The sequence below is a fragment of the Triturus cristatus genome, chromosome 6 (genome assembly GCF_964204655.1).
Source record: "Triturus cristatus chromosome 6, aTriCri1.1, whole genome shotgun sequence".
In the NCBI taxonomy this organism is placed as follows: Eukaryota; Metazoa; Chordata; class Amphibia; order Caudata; family Salamandridae; genus Triturus; species Triturus cristatus.
Window position 1 is genome coordinate 879,888,621 of NC_140589.1, and position 20,736 is coordinate 879,909,356.

Genomic DNA, 20,736 nt, shown 5'->3' on the forward strand with positions numbered 1-20,736 from the left:
CCCATGGTACCAAAGTCTTGTAAGTTAGAGTGTCCTCCCCAGGGGATACAGCAATGGTTGTGCCACTCTGGCTCAGACACAAGAAGAATTGGGCTCCCAGCCTGCCACTTTCAGGCTGGAAGAGCAGTTTAACTGCTGGCCCGATTTTACCATTTAAAGCAATGGCAAAGCTAGACTTCCGCCGGTATATGTGTGCCACACAAATGGCAGGTCTACCGAGTCCTAAGGCAGGGTGCTACATCTCATGAGAAGAACTTGTATTTTACATTTCTGATAGTAAAATCAGTAAAATCAGTAAATTGAAGTTTTCGCTATTGGAAAGCTTATTCGCCCAACTGGAGAGTGCAGTATTACACACTGACCCCTCAGTTGTGGTAACTCTGAAACGGTGCGACCAAAGTGTGTCATCCAAGGTATCAAAGAACTCGCTAAGCCCGACTTGATTCTTAATAATGTAATAAGTTGCACTGTGCAACTTTAGTAAACTTGACACTATGTTGTCTTTAGGCCCCTGTGCCTATTATGTTTGCACACTGGGCCCTGTAGCTGAGACTGCTTTCTGCCCTCCTGGGGAGATGTGCAAACAACTCCCAGTAAAGGAAACAATAGGGCCTGCTCTGGAAGGAGAGGATACCTCCCTCCTGCAGGAAGCCACATGGGTGGTAGACCCCAAAAGACGATCTTCAAAAGGAGAAGCCTCCTTTGATGGGCAAAGCTTGGGAGAGGGGTTTCTCCATTGTTCATGCAGACAGGCTGACACTTGGGACAGGAGAGATGAAACCAGTTTTACAGGGACTGTGTCAGGACGCCACGAACAGTTGAAACAGAAGAGGACTCACCCTTGTCACCTTATGTGACCCCTCTCCTTTACTTTCAACCCCCTGCTGACTTTCCATCCGTTTCGAGATCGCGAAACCCTGCCATGGATGAGAACCCCTTTAAGAAGGGAAATGTCAACGATGACGTGACAGAAGCACGTGGCCAAATAAGGGCGGCCCGACCCATCCAGGGGAATATCCTGGAAGTCCCGAGGAGGGAGAGGGCATTCAGCATACTTGCAGCTGGAGTTCATAGGGAGGACGTGGAGAAGACTGGCTGTCAGGGGAAGAAACGCTTTGGAGTCCACACGGGAGAAAACGCTAGAGGAGATCTATGCGGCGGAGTAGAAAACATTGCAGAACCCGAGACCTTCCAGACTTCCCAAAAACCGCACGAAGAATAGCAGCAGGACGGAGCCTCCCGCCACGTTCCTGGAGGAGGGTGGCTATAAAAGGTACGTGCCCGTACACAGCACTTAGTTGGTAGGAGGAACATAGCCTCTACGTACCCACCAGCAGATGGTGATAAGCCAGAAGCAGTAACATAGACCTGCTTTAAAAAGGGATCTTTTCCTTTTTTTCCCCCCCTCTTATTTTTCACACGGGTGAAGGTCTTTAATATGGGTGAAAGTCCTACACCCCTATCCATAAAACCAGGAATTAAGTGTGACCACACCAACACAAGAGACAGCAAGAAGAAAAAGGAAAATACACCGTTCCTTATACTCGGAGATGGAGATGCCAGCCAAAGAAAACCTTTAAATAAAAATGTAAAATAAGAAGAAAAGAATTGCTATCCGTCTCCTTTATCCTGCCCAAATCCAAACAGACATGTAGCCCCTTGGTCGCCAAACCTCCAGGTTGAGCTAGGGAGCTCCCTATGCAGGGAAAGGGGTCTTGCCATATTAGGAGTGAGCAGAATGGTGCATCCTGGTATGCCCAGGTGCCACACCTTGCAGGAACTTGTCATCAGGTGTGAGAGGGAGCCTTTTAGCCCATGGCCTACCAACCACACCCTGCCCGGAGGGCATTTTCTGAGCATAAGTATGGTACCACAAACTCAGATCTCGACTGGAATGGAAGAATGGCTGAAGAATGACTGCCCTGCTGCACCGTAGAACCAGCAAAGATAGGCTGCACCAGCGTGCACTGCACCTGCTGAATCTGGTGGCTTGCAAAAGAGAGACAGTGCCTGTTGTGTCCTGCTCGAGGAGAAGCCACCTCCAGAGCCCAGTCAAAGCCAAGAGACTCCAAGAGTCGGTGAGCTGGCCCCTTGATCACAGCAAAGGGACAAAACAGCTGAGAAGCCTGCTGGGGCAAGTTGGTAGCCCAAAGTATTCAACCTGCAGCCAGCCTTCACCGTGCAGCACCAGGGACCAGGACCCAATGCACAAAGTTGCACCCGAGTTCACTGAGCCCGGGAATGTCACTGAGATGCAGCTAGGACCACCAGAGGACGAGTTATCGAAACAGGAAGGATTGGCCTGTGACTGCGATACTGGGCGACCAGTAGTTCAGTGGCGAACAGACTTCTGTTTCATAAAAAAGAAATAATTTCTCTTTTTACTTCTCTGAGAACTCTCTAACAGACACAAGGTCTTTACCTTCTCTCATTTAAGGATACCCCCTTCTTTGTTTATTTTGTATACCTCAGGGGACTGGGAGTACCCCTTACAACTTAGTTGTGAAATCCCTTTCTCTGTCTTTTGTTATATCACATTCCAACTAGCCCAAACCTTTTGGTGAAAAGGTTTTTAAAGTGTCAAATTCGTTGAATTTGCCAATGCTGGTTTACAGTTGAGTGAAATATTCTGATTTACTATACCTTGTAAATTCTATATCTCCAGAACCCTCCGGTGGATCTGTTTCGTTGTGGTGTCTAAAAATGCAGTCTAATTTTATAAATTGGGGTTGTATTTCTTCGGTGTTGAATCGATTTCTTCTTCATGTGTTTTGGTGCAGTTTAAATGCTTTACACTTGCACCTTTGTGTAAGCCTTGCTGCTTAAAGCCACAGATACCCATGGTTGAGTTGAAGGTTTAGCAAACGAAACCCAAGGGTCCTAAAGGGGTTGGCAAGTTTTAGACCAGGCATAGGTTTTCCCCCTAACGTTTTGCCTACAGACCTCCTGTTTGCTAACTTTTTTTCTCTGACTTTAGGACTCTAGACACTTCACCACTGCTAACCAGAGCTAAAGTGCTTGTGCTCTCCATTAAAACTTGGTAGAATTGGCTTACCCACCATTGGCATATATATTGTATTTATAAGTCCCTAGTAAAGTGGCACTACCTTTGCCCAGGCAATAAGGTCAGATTTTCCACAGGCAGTGCATATCAAGAATCCTCAATGTAATTTGCAACCTACAGTGACTTCTGGGCTCGACCAATGGTATGGACAAGCCTAGATCAAGCCCACGTGCCTTAAGTGCTGGTAACCTCGGAGGCATCTTGCAATGCTAAAGATGTGACCTTGGGAGAGTGGATTTCCTTAATTCAGACTTCTCTTAATTATACTTCTGATTATCATTCCTGTATATAATAACACTTTTGTGAAAACACAAGAAAGACTGTTTGAGATTAGCATCGCCTGTGTTGGAGTCGACATCCTTGGCGTGGTTTTCCCAAACTTTTTGCCTTCCATCCTCCTGTTTTTGCCGACTTTGTTTTTTCGGGCTTTAGGACTCTGCACACTTTACCACTGCGAACCAGTGCTAAAGAGCTTGTGCTCACTCCCTAAAACATGGTAACATTGGCTCACACCCAATTGGCATATTTAATTTACGTGTAAGTCCTTAGTAACGCGGTTCTACGTGTACCCAGGGCCTGTAAGATAAATGCTGCTAAAGGGAAAGCAGCCCTCATTGTACCACCAGTTTAAGTAGCCTTTTAAACATGTCTCAGGCCTTCCAATGCAGCATGTGTGTGCAGTTTTAAACTGCCATTTCAACCAGGCAAAATAAACCTTTTGCCGGGCCAAAACCTTCCCTTTAAATACATACAAGTCACCCCTAGGATATCCCCTGGACAGGTTGTAATGCATTTTAAAAAGTAGGAGATGCACTCTTAGGTTTCACATGTCTTGGTTGTGAAAAATTCTCAAATTTGTTTTTCACTACTACAAGGCCTATCTCTCCCATTGGATAGCATTGAAGTGCCCTTATTATATTTAATAAGCTGTAATTTTTTTTTAATGGGAGCAGGAAACCAATTCATGTTTAGTGTCTTTGGAAATGTAATAAATACTCCTAAGTTATGGTGAAATCAGATTTAAATTACAATTTTGAAAATGCCACTTTTAAAAAGTTGAAATTGTCCTGCCTTAGCCATTTAGTGCCTGCAGCCTGTCTCTAGGTCAAATGACTGGGTATAGGTGCAAGTTGGGCTTTGTGTATTCCTCCTAGATAGAAAAACATAACAGAAAGCTTAGCCGTGTCTGAATGTACCATCACTGGCAGGAAGGAGCTGTGCACAGCCCCACTTACACTTGAATTGGCTGTGTCCTGCATCCGCACAAAGGGGCTTCATACCCCCTGCAGTTAGTCTAGAGCCAGGTCCAGGAAGGACGGGCACCTGTGCACTTTAAAGGCAAGCCTCTATAAGGCACAACTGGGCATAACTACTGGACCTCAGACACCCAACTAGTCAGTACACTTCTGGACCTATGGATACTCTGCCATGAAGAAGGGCTGATGTGCTGCTGGAAGGACTGCCAATCAGCTAGACTGCTGCCCTGAAGGACTACTCTCCTGCTGTGCGGCCCTGCTGCCCTCTTGCCTAGGTGAAGACTGGGCTTGCCTCTGCTGAACCTAGGACCAACAGAGTGACTTCAAGGGCTAGCTCGCCGACCTCTTGACTTGAGCCTTAGGGACAGAAGGCTCCAACAACCTCGACCCCAGCACCTGGGCTCTGCCATGTGTGAGTCTACCTTGCCAAGTGGTGCCACCCAAGTCCTGGATCTTTAGAAGTGGACAATGGTGCTCTGCCAGCCTCTGTGGATCCAGTGGGACAAACACAGCTCCTTATTTACCCCAAGCAGAACCGACACATCGCCGCTGCTGTGTGTGTTGGACCTGTTGCAATGAACCTCATTGCCTCCGCAGCATCATTGGAACAGCTGCTGCACGATGCATCCTCGACGCACGCCCTCACATCCCTTGTCGATGGCAGCCTCAAAATGATGTCGGATTTCACATTGTAGCCTCGCAGTTCTTCAGAACAGATGCATCTTTATGGCTGTGTGGCACATTCTCAGCACCGTAAGTCCTCATCGCAAGCCCTCATAAACGTGATCATTGACGACAATGCAGGACCTCACTGCGCAGCCTCGCCACACCTTAAAACAGACACATCGCTTTGGCTGCGCGAAGCATCTTCTACGCAGATCGTCACAACACTATGCAAACCAGAATTTAAGGTACTTTGTTCAGCTGGCATACTGGATCCCTGTAGCCAGCTCCATTGCGTTCAGCCTGAACTTGTGACTTTGTCCTGGCGCAACAAGATATCCACAGTTGGAGCTTTTTGCTTTAATATATTTTTAATTGCATATCTCCAGTTCTACTGATTGGATTTTTGTTATTTTGGTCTTGTTTTATTTATTAAAGAAATCTCTACTTTTCTAACTTGGTGTGGGATCCTTTTTGTGCTGTGTTTTTCACTGTATCACTGTTTGAACAGGAAGGGGTGGGAGCACACTGCTTCACCTCCCAGCACAGTTCGCCCCTTAGCATTCTGGTCAATACAGTTCATGGTACATGCTTACTTCAAATTTCATTGGAGTATTCCACCAAAGTTGGTGCAGGTTAAGGCTGTAAATCTATAGACACGTGTTTCTGGATATCACCCGTCATCAGTACAGATAAAAACAAATTGTATTTGGGGTTGCTGAGCAGGCTGCCACAATCCTTTCAGGTCTCAGTACCTCTCACAGGCACATCTCCACAAGCTCGTCAGCTCAATGGCTCAAGGAAGCCTTTTCAAACATGAAGGGGTGGGAGCACACTGCTTCACCTCCCAGCACAGTGCGCCCCTTAGCATTCTGGTCTATGCAGTTCATGGAACATGCTTAATTCAAATTTCATTGCAGTGTTCCACCAAATTTGGTGCAGGTTAGTGCTGTAAATCTGTAGACACGTGTTTCTGGATATCATCCGTCATCAGTACAGATAAAAACAAATTGTATTTGGGGTTGCTGAGCAGGCTGCCACAATCCTTTCAGGTCTCAGTACCTCTCACAGGCGCATCTCCACAAGCTCGTCAGCTCAATGGCTCATGGGAGCCTTTTCAAACAGGAAGAGGTGGGAGCACACACATTGCCTCGAAGTTAAGCCGGACTCCTCTGTGCCAAGCTGTCAGAGTGCTGAACACAGGTTAATTTAGGGTTGGCTTGGTTCTCACTCTGACAAGAATTGTGGTTGCTGCTTGACCAGGGCTAAAACCATAGTCAACCAACAACCCAATTTCTTGCAGTGTGTATTACAGGGCGAGGTTGCACAACTACACCATATAATACACCCCATTTCCTCACACTGTCTCAATCATGGGCAGGATTACGACTCTTCCCAAGGTTTAATATGTTTTGCAGACTATCCGTATATGGTGCTAAAACACTTCTCTCAAAAGCTTACAAAAAATGTGTGGACATTCCCTTGAGGCGCCAAGAGTAGCAGAGGATAAATGCTAGCAAGCAGTGTATTACAGGCGCTTTGGCATGGCCAACGGTCAATCGTATAAACAGACAGCTTGTTTCACCCATAAATGACAGGTTGTATGAACATAAAGATGATCTGGCTATTAGGTTGGAATGTGCATGGACTTATTAAATGTATCAGATGGAGGGCAAGTGTCTGTGGATATTTCTCCCACTACTGGGTTTGTAATTACTGGTGTAAGGCGCTGAGACGTAAATAGGACAGTAAACTGTTACAAGGAATTCTATATCTATATTGAGTACCACTACATTGTGGGGCATTTCAGTATCACCACTAGATCTTGGAACATGCGATGTAGTGGACTCAATATAGTGCTGTTATATGGTCATGAGAGACACCCCTGTGGAATGGGGCATGCCTGAACCAAATGTCAATAATAAACTTCAGGATATTGGGCCTAATTCTAATTTGCATTTCGAAATCTAGTGCTGTATGATTTGCACAGCTGATTATCTTTGAAAAAGCATACTTCTATCTAAAGTATTCTTCAAAGAAGTAGAAATTTAAGTATGTCGAAAAACAAGGAAACCTTCCTTCCAAAGCAGTTTTTCTTCCTAATGAAGGATAGTCAAAGCATAGTACGTTATCACTTCTCAAGCTTTTAGGACTGCCCAAGAGATCCAGATTAGAAGCTATACAAGATGTTGAAGCCAAGTGAGTAGCCAGACCATATATACTAAGTAACTCAGATGCAAAAATATCTCACTGACACTTTCGCGGAGCATTTCAAGATCAAGAACTGCCACATCAGGATGGGAAATTTCTCTTCCCTGGACCTATTAAAGGTCTTGGTCCCAGCGCCCACTTTCAAATGAGTGTCGGCTATGTGATCAATCACGAGAAAATTTGGCACATCTACGCTGTACCTAAAGTTTACAAAATGTTAAGAGCTGTCACTTCACCAGTCTTCTCTGGAACGTAAAATCCTATTTATCAGATCCTTCTGCATTATAATGTACAAATCATGAAGCACTGACTTACAAGTAACAACAACTTACACCCACTAAAAGTGCGGTTCATCATCTGAAGGCTTCCAATCTGTCCTCAGGGCTTCAAGCTAGAAACTTAGGAAAGACCAAGGTAAAACTGTTTCTGCACGCAACAAACTCATTATTCAACCCACCGGCACTTTGATTTTCCCAATGATGGAAATGGCTGACTGAGTTCCAAACGCACAAAATTACCCACAGCTCAACTTATTATAGAGACTAAAAATGTTTAGGATAACACATTGATTGAAGGCAGTCTGAACTATTTTCAACAATCTATGAATTTGTTTTTACAGCTTTAACGGCCCCGTTTATTTATTAATTGCAGCTTTGAGAGATGTATTTGAAATTCATATTTTATTATTCAACTGAATATTTTATAACTATCTGGCCACTAGATCCAAGTTGGAGGTTCCCTTTCCTAGTTTTTATTTTTTTAAATAAATGTTAGTAACGGTTCTCATTACAAACTTGCAATGGCTTTTATTAGCTGAGCATGAATAAAATAAACTTGAACTACTAAGTAACTCAGCTCAAAGTGCATGATGTGTGTTAAAGTGGACCAATGAGGTTACCTCAAATCTGGCGTAATATAATAAAATATGTTCCTTCTTCACGGACACCCATCATGCACCACTGCTGTCAGAGTGAATAGGTTGGGTAATATACTACTTATTTGTTTATGTTGAATTAAGGGGCATATCAGCAAGGGCCGGCGATAAAATTATCGCCGCTTTAGCGTCCGTTTTCGGACGAAAAGCAGCGATAATTTTATCGCCCTATCAGCATGGGCACGCTAACGCATGTTTCCATGCCTCAACGCCCTTTCCCTTAACGCCCAGCTTTGCATCTCAAATGAGATGCAAAGTGGGCTTTCCTCCCCAAAATAACTGGAGAAATGTCGCTAACCAACATTTCTCCAATTATCAAGCTGCACGCTAACATGCAGAGCGATAAGAAAAGTAGCGCTAACCGCGGTTATCGCTACTTTCCTTACGCCTGCTCTCAGTCTGACTTAGCCATGATATCCAATGGAAGGTGGATATCATGGCTGAGACTGCCCTGCCCTATCAGCAAGCTACCGACAAATGTTGTGCGATTATCGCTGGATTTCCAGCGATAATCGCACATTTAGCAGCTTGCGCCTTGTATTTTATCGCTGTTGAGATAGTGTGCACACTATCTCAGTGATAAAATTCAGCGTTAGCCGGCGATAATTATCCTCACGTTAAGCGCGCTGAGCGATAATTATCACCGGCCCTTGCTGATATGCCCCAACGTTTGCAAAAATAACCGCAATAGAGGCAAATGTCACTAAGCGCTAACAAGACCTTTATCAATTTATATGCACGTTTAGACTCTCAGGCACAAGGAAGTGGCCAGAAGGTAACAGGAAGAATGTGTGAAAAAAGAAAAGATCTAAAAATGTAAACCCCGCGTTAAAGTTCAATTAAGGGTGAGTGGGTTGAGTACACTTCTGGGATCATGAAGGTGGCACTACCTGCTTGGTCACACAACTTTTCATCCACGCAAGGTCAATGAAATGAGTAGTAGTTTGCACTGAATAATACTTGCATACATGTGTATGTCTGAATACAGTACTCAACAAGTACACATACCACTCTACTGAAAGTTAGAAACTCCAAATTCCTCGCCCTAAAAAAACACTGATTTTGGTTCGAACGACCCCATCTCCACATACAAATATGGGAATCAATACCCCCTCCATTGCTTTCCTGTAGTGTCGTTCTCTCCTCATAAAGCTGAAATAATGTAATGCCGGCACTGTTCCACAAGTCATCTGCATCGGTAATAGACAAAAAAATTGTTTCTTACACATGCATACCACGTACAACTTTATCCCCATCTTGCAAACATCTAGATTTGCTTATCCCTCCTTCCCAGCCCAATATAAAACGCAGGCGATACTAATCGCAATAAAAACGGTGTTACACATAGTTCTGCCAACCTAACACGTTGGCCACTATAGGCGCTTTTCTCGTTAGTATTAGTATTAAGATGGGATCTGCCACGTCAGTAACATGTAAATGTCCTTATAGTGGCAGCTCAAAAAGTGCACAGAAAACTGTGGCTCCTCCCTGCAGCTTGTCCCGTACCCTGGTTCCCCCTTCGCTATGTGCAGCCAGTTAGAAGGAACATGCTGAACCTTTAGCTTGAGGTCTTGTTTACATTTGTGAGCCATCAATATATTCGGCTGCATTCTGGAACTTGTGGATCTACATAGACGTCCACGTACACACTGTCGCTTCTCTTCCATTAATATACAGACCTTCATGAACGTATCCTTGTCAAAACACAAACTCTCCGGCGCCAGGGGAAGGCCCAGGCTCTTCTTCTCCATGACTTGAGAAGGCTCTGCACTGACAGCTGTTTAGGTACAGAATAAGCACTTCCGACAACTGAAGAGTGAATCGCTGGAAAAGAGATTGCCATACACATGTCAACAACGATCCTGGCGACGTCACACGCACAGAACAGGAAACGTCGAACGTGAACTACACCAGGACGTCTCCCTCTTCGATCTTATTGGATCACGGTGCACGCGCAAGCACTGTGCTTTAAAGGGACAGAACGACGAAAGAGCTGCGCGCGCTATATTACAGGGTTCTCAATAAAAGAGCACTCTGTCCGCGCTTGCGCTGTCATTCAAGGCGTGCTTCTGGTCATCGGCTGATCACGTTCCACACGTCAAATGTTGTGTTTCTTTTTGGATTTGTTTTTGTCAGGAAATTGCAATGTAAAAATTCCTAGCTACAGAGAAGGAAAGTTTCATTTCTATTAAGGACACAGAGGCGAGGCTTCTGCATGCATATCTTTCTACACTTTGTTATATAGCAGTTACTGTAACAAAAGTATCCTGTCATCCACTCAAATGCACGAATAAAACACGACAGCTTGTATGTAGTAGGAGCGATGTTTATTCCAAGTCATCACTTCCTAAGCCAAGACGTTAATGTCCCCACCAACGACTTCAACGATCACACTCCACGCCATAACACTTGAATCAACACAGACCGCGTGATCTCCACGAGCATGGAAGAACCGCTCGTGGAGGTCACGCAATCCTTACAGTATTATTCATATGTATACAACACATCTTCCCCCTTTCTTTTTTTTTTTCCCTTTTCAAGCTAGCACATAGCATAGTCCTTGAATCTTCCTGGGTAACGATGTTCACGTTTTCCCCTTGATTCTTCACCCCAATTTGAACAATGGGGTTGTTGTTCCTTGTGATTTTCAATTGTATAACGCCTCAACCCATCACTTTTAGCTGAATGGAAAACACCCTTAAACAGCGAAATCCTATTCAAATTCCAGACACTTCCTCCCTCAATACGTACAGCACTCTTAAACACTTCTATCACCTTCTTAGGATCTGACCAACACTGTGAACCCTTAGAAACACCTTGATTCCTCTTCACTCTTACAAAATCACCAACCACAACCTTTGCTTTACTACAAGTGCCTCTTTTCTTATCCATAAGGATTTTCATTCTCCCTTTTTGCTCTTCAACCCTTTGCTTGACAACCTCATAATCAATGGCATTGAATTTCTTATCATCCCAATTTCTTCTCAACCACCAAGGTACCAAACTAGTACTTGGTTTACGTCCCCTCAACAATTCGAATGGACTAGCTAGCGTTACCGAATTTGGAGACGTTCTGTAAGACAATAACATAGATTGCAATGCATTACTCCAATTCAAACCTCCCTTTAAAGACAACTGTATTGCCTCCTTAACAACACGATTAAACCGTTCCACCTGACCATTTGCTTCTGGATGGAAAACAGCTATTCTCTTATGTTTTATGTTACATTTCTCCAAAAACGCTTCCATCTCTTTACTAATAAATTGTGGCCCATTGTCCGTGACTAACTCTTGCGGAATGCCTTCCCTACAAAATGTCTCATCTAAGAATTCAATGACACTCTGTGTGGTGACTTCTTTAACCATCTTTACTTCTGGCCATTTTGAAAAATAGTCAATAAGCACAATACCAAAACATTTATCCTTCGGCAAAACTTGGAAAGGACCAATGATATCAAGACCCAATTTCCTCCATGGACCCCCGGGATAGGTAACAGGATGGGATTCTACCCGTAAAGGAACAGCAGATTTGTCACTACTGGCACAAACACTGCATTTACTCACAAATTGTTCGATGGATGCATCTATACCAGGCCACCAAAATGTTTCCCTAATACGTCTTCTAGTAAATGAAATTCCAAGGTGTCCCTCATGACCTATCTCCATGATTGTATTCCTGAGACCAAAAGGTGGAACCATTTTGTCCCCCCTCATGACCAATCCATTTTCAAGTGCTAACTCTTCTTGAATCTTTGCAAAACTCATCATGTCACCTGACACTTTCCTTATTTCAGGCCAACCTTGCACAATGTATTTCTTTACCAATTCTAATCCCTTGTCTTTTTCCATTTCCAAAGTCCAATCCTCCTCTCTTAAACACTTTCCCGTACCATGTATTAAATTCAAATCATGTGTAGTAAATGCCACCTCACAGTCATCATCTTTGTAACTTCCCTCACAATCAGTTGGTAGCCTTGACATACAATCTGCATGCATATTTGCTTTACCTTGAACATACTCAATACTGAACCGAAATGACTGTAACCTGGAAGACAATCTTGCTAATCGTGCTGACATTGACCTACCACCTCCAGGAGACATTAAGAATACAAGTGGTTTATGGTCAGTTTTGATAATGAATTCAGTCCCCCACAGAAAACTCCTAAAATGTTCCGCCCCCCATACGCAAGCAAGAAGCTCTCTCTCAATCACAGAGTAGTTTTTTTCTGCATCTCTTAACGCTCTAGATGCGTAGGCCACAATCCACTCATTGCAATTATCCTTCTGTATCAACACACCACCAAGTCCCAAATTGCTTGCATCAACCATGACTATGCACTTTTCCCCTGGAACAAAAGGCTTCAAACAAGGTGCATTTACTATGAACATTTTCAGAGTCTCAAAAGCCTGAGTCATGTTTTCTGACCATGTGAACTTGGCATTTTTTTTCAGTAAACACCTAAAAGGATCGACTTTAACTGAATAATTTGGAATGAATTTAGCATAAAACTCAGTAAGCCCAAGGAAAGCCACTAACTGTTCTTTTGTTGACGGCACAGGTGCATTAATTATACTTTGAACATGTTTCCGCTTAGGTTTAATACCCTTTCCGCTAATCATGTGTCCTAAATACTCTACTTCCCTCGCTTTCAACTTGCATTTGTCCAATCGCAGAGTAAGACCTTTCCTTGCTAGTGCCGCTATTACGTTATAGAGGTTCCTATCATGTTCTTCATCATTCTTTCCATAAACCAGAATATCGTCTTGAAAAGCCATTGCTCCTGTTAATCCCTCCAAAGTCTCCTTCATCAACCTCTGAAAAACTGAAGCTGCACTAGCTAAACCAAATGGCATGCGACAATATCTAAATAACCCATCTGGGGTTATAAATGCCGTGAAATTTTTAGAGTCCTCTGAAAGAACTACCTGATGGTAAGCACTCGCTAAGTCAATGCACGAAAATACTTGTGCATTGCCTAAGCTGGATACCATTTCATGTAAATTTGGAAGAGGGTGGGCATCTACCCAAATTACGCGATTTAAACTGCGCAAGTCGACACAAAAACGGAGTTCCCCTGAAGATTTCACCGAAATAACTATGGGAGAAACCCATGGAGAGGACTCTATGGGTTCTATGATACCATCATTACAAAGATTTTTTAACATGACGCTCAATTTATTCCTGTAAGAAAGTGGAACATTCCTTACTTTCTGTCTAATGGGAACGGTATTCTCTTGAAGTTTAATCACATGTTCAAAACCAATGTATCTCCCCAGTTTCCCACTAAAAACACCTGGAAATTCACTGGTCAACTTATCCACAACATCTAACCCACTCCGTTTGCCAGAGTCTATCACAAAAACAGGAGGATTTGCCCTCGGATCCAGTCTAATTCCCAATTCATATTGGTGTGGCCACCCTAATAGAGATTCTCCTGACTTAGCTACGTAAATTTTTCCAAAAGTGCGTTGACCTGAAAACGCTATCTCAGCATTGAAATAACCTATCAGATCAATTTTATGACCAGTGTAACCTCCTGGAGATACATCAGGGTGGATTAGTGGTTTGTTAGGCCAATTCTCATTGAATATTCTCGCTGAAATAATTGAGTACAGAGCACATGAATCAACCAGAAATTTCAAACTTTTCCCATCCACATTAATCATACTTGATGGAAACTTAGATTTCCCTTCCTCACTGCAAATATTGATCACAGTATTGATTTCATTTCCCTCGTTACTATCAGAATTATATTCATCATCTATCCACTGTATATGGTTTACTTTCCTCATAACAGTCTTGCAATATTTACTGTAATGCCCCTTCTTATTACATTTTGAGCACACTTTGTCATAAGCTGGACACCCTTTAAAGTTCGCTAAATGGTTTGAGCTACCACATCTAAAACATTGTAAAGACGAACTCCTTTTATCTTGACCGGTGCCTTGAATCTTATTTTTGTTCTCATACTTATTTGTTTGGTCACTTCGCTGACTTGAAATTTTTTTTTGTTTTACGTATTCCTTTGAATCTTTGTTGACACTGAATACATCTCCTTTTTCATTCCCTCTGATCTCTTTCACAAATTCTTCAGAGTGTTCTATAGATTTAGCAATGTCAATGGCAGCATTTAGCGATAATTCAGGAGTAGACCATAGTTTCTCTTGAACCTTCTTACTATTAGTTCGCATAAGAATTTGGTCTCTCAAAACTTGTTCATATGAAATGCGTTCGAAAGCACAAGAACTTGCCAATGACCTTAGGGAAGAAACGTAATCCTCAATTGACTCATCAGGACGTTGTTTCCGTGAATAGAAGATGAACCTTTCCATAACAACATTTTTTTTTTTTCCGAAACGAATATTTAATTGACTTGAAGCATACTGGTATGCATTTATTCTGCCAGGATTGATTAAAGCAGGAAGTGTAGCAAATTCCTTTAAACCGAAACCACCAAGACAATGTTTCAGTAAAGATAGTTTCCTTTCTGGTTCACAATCATCCCCTTCCAGAACCTCCACATAAGCCAGGAATACAGGTTCCCAGACCTCCCATGACATTGGAGGATCACCAGATGATGACAAAAAGGAAGGGGGCGGTACAATGCCTGACATGTTTTTTTTTTTTAAAAAAAATCTTAGAGGGAAGATAATAACAGTTAAATTCCACTACAGGCAACTAATTTTAAATGCTTCTTTTAGCTGCCCCTTACGACACAAAAGACACAGTTTTTACCTCCTTTGTTCGCATGCAATGTGAACAATTGGTTCCATGTGCTTGTCTGTCTTCATACGAATCGTTAGTTCCTTTTTTCTCCTTCTGAATTCATTTTATTCCGTGTGTAGAGGATCGGCGAATTTTTGTATCCCGTCGTGATGGTAACGCGATATGACGCTACGCGTTATGTCACGTGATTAGAAATTGACCTACTGAACAGAAGCTCACTCAGCGTTGCAATACTCCAATCAGCAGTATTCTTGTTACGTGGTGATACGGCAACACAGAATGACCTTTTCCGCGTTACCACACGCACTCTCAACACGTCGTTATGTGGCCATGCCTCGTAAATTCACCTTTAAAGAATAAAAACATCAGGATTCACTTAATGCAGGCAGCAGCAGTGTTCATCAATGTTACGGTAAATGTTGCGCAAACCGCACTGTGTTCTTCCGTCGTCTCCGTGCGATTCCTTTTTTTTTTTAGATCCGTCAAAGTTACCAAGTAACGATAGGAGTCTTTATCTGTTCCGTTTCACCTTGATAATCCCAATCCTATCGTATTACGATGAGTGAAAACAGGTTCTTCTTTTTTTTTTTTTTTTTTTGTTTAAAATCACTTTAGTTCTCCAAATTCCTCTGAATTTGACCAGGTTCAATCCCGCTCGTCGCCAGTGTAACAAAAGTATCCTGTCATCCACTCAAATGCACGAATAAAACACGACAGCTTGTATGTAGTAGGAGCGATGTTTATTCCAAGTCATCACTTCCTAAGCCAAGACGTTAATGTCCCCACCAACGACTTCAACGATCACACTCCACGCCATAACACTTGAATCAACACAGACCGCGTGATCTCCACGAGCATGGAAGAACCGCTCGTGGAGGTCACGCAATCCTTACAGTATTATTCATATGTATACAACAGTTACCATCAAAGGCCATCTTAATAAAAAAACAAAATATTGAACTACATCCCTCAGCAACCTCTGGGGCATAAGTATCCATTGTAACAGTCCTCCAATCACAGCATGTTCCCTTGTATAAATATAAATGACGTCCCTTCCTGTTCCTCTTCCTTGAGTGAGGAAGTTAACCTTAGAAATTCTCCTTATCAAGCTTCTGGTCCATACCAGGGCCGGCCTTGGGCATGGGCAAGCTGGGTCCAGGCCCAAGTTGCCAATATTCCGAGGGGTGCAGCAGAGAGCTGCCTGACTTAATGTTATGCAAACAGCAGCTGGTCCATCCCACTTGGTCTCACTGGGGTCCTCCTGTTAAATATTTTCTAATCAGCCAATAATGTACCTCAGCGTAAATGTGAGTTATTAAGCTGTTACCGAGAGCTGTCTCTGTAAGTAATAATGCCAGAAATCCTTTGCTAGGTCCGACTGCATGCCCGCCCCTCTTCCACCCCCAGCGGTTTATGTATTGTACCGCTAATACGTTGTCCATCCTCAAGAGAATGCAGCAGGAGATCTTGTCCCTGGACAAGGACTTGATCGCAAAGGTTCCTGCCAGGAGTTTCAGGCAGTTGATGTGGAGCGCAAGTTCCTCCTCTGTCCATCTGCCCCCCCCCCACTCCCATCCATGGAGAGGTCACCACATCAACGGCTAGCATCTAATTCTGTGATCAGATCCGTCAAGAATCAGAATATAGCCTGACCATTCCAGGCCTCCATGGGATCTATGCACCACTGGAGCTCCTTCTTGGCTTCGAATGACAGAGGGATCAGTTCCGAGTATATCAATCCCCTCCTGAGGTGTACTGCCTTGAGTCGTTAAATGGCTCTGTAATGCAGCGGGCCTGGGAAGATGGCTTGGATCAACAAGGACAGCAACCCCACAAACCTGGCTAACTGTCAGAGAGAAACTCTGTCACGTCTCAATAACTTCGTCAACTCTTTCTTTATTTTGGAGACTTTTGTCTCTGGTAGGCTCAGTGAAGCTAGGTTCAAATCTATCAAGAAGCCCAAAAGGACATTGTTTGACTTGGAACCAGTTCTGATTACTTGTTGTTGATCACAAATCCTAGAACTTGCAGAAGCGCAATAGTCATGTTCTAATTGTATTGTAGTTGATGCCGAGATTGGTCCCTTACCAGATATTGTCAATATAGATGATCATTCTTATCCCTCTCATCCCTCTTGTTCTCAGAACCTCTACCACCGAGGGAAGGAGCTTGGTGAAGCACTACAAGGCAGAGGATAGGCCTAAAGGGAGAGCCTAGAACTCATAAATCTACCCCCTCCATGAGAACTGTCGGAATCACTGATGAGGGGATCACTAGGGGCGGTGAAGTATGCATCCTTTAAGTCCAACCTTACCATCCCCTGTCAGGAGGATATCACTCACGAGGTGAATACTCTCCATTTTGAAGTGTCTGTAAACCAGTCACTCATCTGAAGCCCTTGTCATTTTTCTCTATTACCAAATGTGGCTTAAAAACCGCTTCGGGTGTAGTACTGACCTGCAAATCACATCATTGGATAAAAGGTTGGCAACCTCATATTCTATCAAACTCATCTCCTGAGCAGAGAAACCCAAGGGCCTTGGGCATTCCATCTGAACTGGGGAGCCATAGAATTCAGTGTGGAACCACCAAACTGTTTCCCATGGGTCTAAGGTACTCGCTATCCATTTGTTCACATACCATTGGAGCCTCCCCCTTAGATTTCACGGGAAAGAAACAGTAATCCTTACCGGTAAATCCTCCTGTGGCATTTGCTCTACCTTGGCTTGCCCTGTTTCCTCTGCCAAAGCCCATATTGGGAAAGAAGTTCCCTGCTTGGCATCCATCGTGCCATCTGTTATTTCTCTTGTTCTGTCCTCTACGGTAGCCTTGTTGGAAAGAACGTCCGGAGGAGTTGTCCATGCCTCATCTCGCCCCAGTAAAAACCTTTCCTGTTAACCTTTTTCTGATGGATGACTGAGCCTTATCCAGTGCGGAGAAAGTGGCCACAAATTTGTCCAGCTCTTTAACAAAAGATTCTCTAAAGAGATTTCCTTGTGCCAATGCCCCTGCCTTGGATGTAGCTAGTCCTCCCAATTTGACATCATTTTTGATAAGGACGGATCTGTATCTTTCCGCTGACAGGGCATAGTTCACGTTGCCCAAAAGGCAAATGGCTCTCTGCGCCCAGCCTGCTACAATGTCAGTAGGCATGGACAACCCTGAAGTTTTGGACTTCTCCCCTAGTTCTATTATCGTAAGAAGGCCCACGACGTCTAATAGCTTATCTTGGCCAGCCCTCCACCAGCTGTCAATTCCCTTCTTGGGGTATTTCATGTATTTCCCAAAGAAAGTACACATTTTAGTGTCAATCTTTGGTGTCTTCGCCACCTTCTCACCAAGTGAGGGCCTTGGGCACTCCAGCTGTAATCGAGCCCTCACCTTCTTCTCTAAAGGTTGCCTAATATTGCTGGCGACTTAGTCTTCCACTTTTTGCTCCTGGGATCCACTCCAAGGACAGAGGGCAATAAAGACCCTGAGGTTCAAACATATCTGATTGGCCGGCTTCCCCATCTGGCGGTAGAGTCAGAGCGCCAGGGCCTGCTGCAGCCCGACTCCTCCTCCTCCCTGTTTTCATCATCTGTAGCACCCTCCCCTTTTTTGGAAAACCATGCATCGGGTTCGGAATTTGGTGCAAATAAGTTGCTGTTTGCCCCTGGAAAACCTTCCTCCCGATAGGGTGACTTCTTGAACGTGCGCACACTTGTACGGTAGACTTTGTGAAGTTTGTTAAAGCCCTCCAGGTGCCCTGCATCATGTTTGGATGCCTTTTTGCCCAAAGAGAAGGAATGCCCACTAGGAGCCACTACCTCTGCTCCAAGGTCCCCAAAAACTCTGTGTATATTTGCTCAGCTATCCTAACAATCTAATCATGAAGACCCTTAGAAATAGCTTGCGAGAGGACTCTATCCACCTACGCAGGCAAATGGCACCCCTCAGGGGGCCATTTCTCTTTCCCTTCGTGGTAGTGGAAATATTTGTGGTCCCTAAATGACTCCATGTTAAGAGGGTGAGAGCACTTGTCAAACGATTTACAACCCCCAAAAGCTCTTTTATCAATATAATAGGGCAGCCCCTCGTGGGTGCTCTAAAATGATGCGGGTAAATATTACCGTTGGCCACCAGACGGCGTCAGCAATCGATTGGCTCAGAGAGCGAAGCCATCTCTGAGATGTAATCTTGCCGCAGCGTAACGTAAAGCGAGGGTTGGAGGGAGGCTTGAGGGAATCCACAAGGTTAATCTCACATGGGTTTTCCACATGTGCGTGTCAAGTGCTTGAGGGAGTGCACAGGAATTCCCTGACTCGCCATGGCACGCCTGACAGGTTTGTTGACGGTGTGAAACAGCGCCACCTGTGGTCCCCGCAAGGGTGAAGAATGATTGCGCTTTTGCAGCCAGACTGTCTTTGCTTTGTTCATTCCGTAGTTTGGCTAACATGCATGGCTACTATTTGTCATTTCGGCTTTTTTGAGGTAAATATATATACAATTTCTTTCCCCCGTGGTAGGCGATTTTGCCCAAGCGCATTCATTCGCAGCCTGACTATCTCCCCTTTGTACAAACAAAGGAAAGATAGTCTGGATGCGAAATTTTTGCAGCACAAATGTACCCCCAGTTAAGAACTGTTCCTTGACAGGATCTGTCTAAGTTATGATAGAAATCTGTATATTAGGTTCAGATCTAGCTGTCTTCCCCTAAAAACCCATACATCAAAATGGGATAGGTCGGCAAATGCTACAGTTGACTGTCCCTTTTGTATGAAGACCCTAGAGATGGAGATTAATTTTCTGTTTTTAGCCCAGGTTACTTTCTACCAAGGAAGAGGTGGATTGCTCCTATCTGTTGGCTCCTTGGAATAGCACATTATTGGAAGGCAGCTTGGCTGTTTAGGTGTGATACTCTCTTACAAACGAGTAAAGCACTCCACCTCTCCTTTGGCTATCTCATAGTGACAGGCGGTGGATGCCCAACTACTGCAGGTACCTGACCAGTTCATGACTGTGGAACGGTGGAGCATTGTTAGTGCATAGCTCCTGCACGATGCCCTGAGTAGCTAGGATTTTTTTCCAATTTCTGGATGACTTTGTCACCTGCCGTATTGTTGACTACGTGCACTTTGGTGTACTTTGAGAAGTCATCTATGACCACCAACATATACTTTTTATCTGGCAGGCTTCCAAATTCTGCACTTGCTGTCACCCAAGGTGGGTGTTGAATATTTTGGGTAATTACAGGAGCCGGTTGATCTGCGGCACTAGCCGCTTGGCACATCACACAGTCTTCGATCACCCATTATATCCTTTTGCTCAACAAGGGGAACCACACTTCATTTCATAACCAATGTGTGGCTCCTACCATCCCCATGTAGCCCCCATGGGCTAATTGAATGACTCATGGTACCAGAATGTGCAGGATCAGCTCCTCAGGAGCCACCCCTTTGTGGATGACACTAGCTCACTCTGTACATTGTGGAATTTGCTGGTCTTCTGCAGTTCGGGGAGACAGGTTTCCTTTCAGCTGGCTCTAGTTCCCTGACCTCACTGTGTGGAGTGACAACTGGAGGCATTTGGCCTGAGCAGTGGCACTCACAATGTCTGCTAGGTGTACAGGGAGAGGACTAATGTATTCCTCTGTTTCCAATGCCATAGTTTCTACTTAAGGAGTTGCCAGTCGAGATGACCCAGGCTTGGGTCCCAGGATTGTAGTATAGGGCATAGGAGTACTCCAGTAACTGTAACACACACTTTTCTAATCAGGGTAGAGGTTTCGAGGCTGACCACTGGAACATGGGGAATGAAGGGTTTGTGGTCCATGTGTATGGTGAAAAGGTGTCCTTATACATATAAATGAAAATGCTGACACTCCCAGTGCACAGCAAAG

At 44.1% G+C, this 20,736-nt stretch overlaps 1 protein-coding gene across 1 annotated transcript in view; it reads right to left on the bottom strand.

Annotated features, from left to right (window-relative positions):
• COG2 (component of oligomeric golgi complex 2) overlaps nt 1-10,021 on the bottom strand; it is a 326,732-nt gene extending 316,711 nt beyond the window's left edge. The window contains exon 1 of the mRNA XM_085611476.1: nt 9,808-10,021. Coding sequence (XP_085467602.1) covers nt 9,808-9,879 — 72 coding nt within the window. The 5' untranslated portion in view covers nt 9,880-10,021. The remainder of the gene's footprint in view (nt 1-9,807) is intronic.
• Between the last annotated feature and the right edge of the window lie 10,715 nt (nt 10,022-20,736).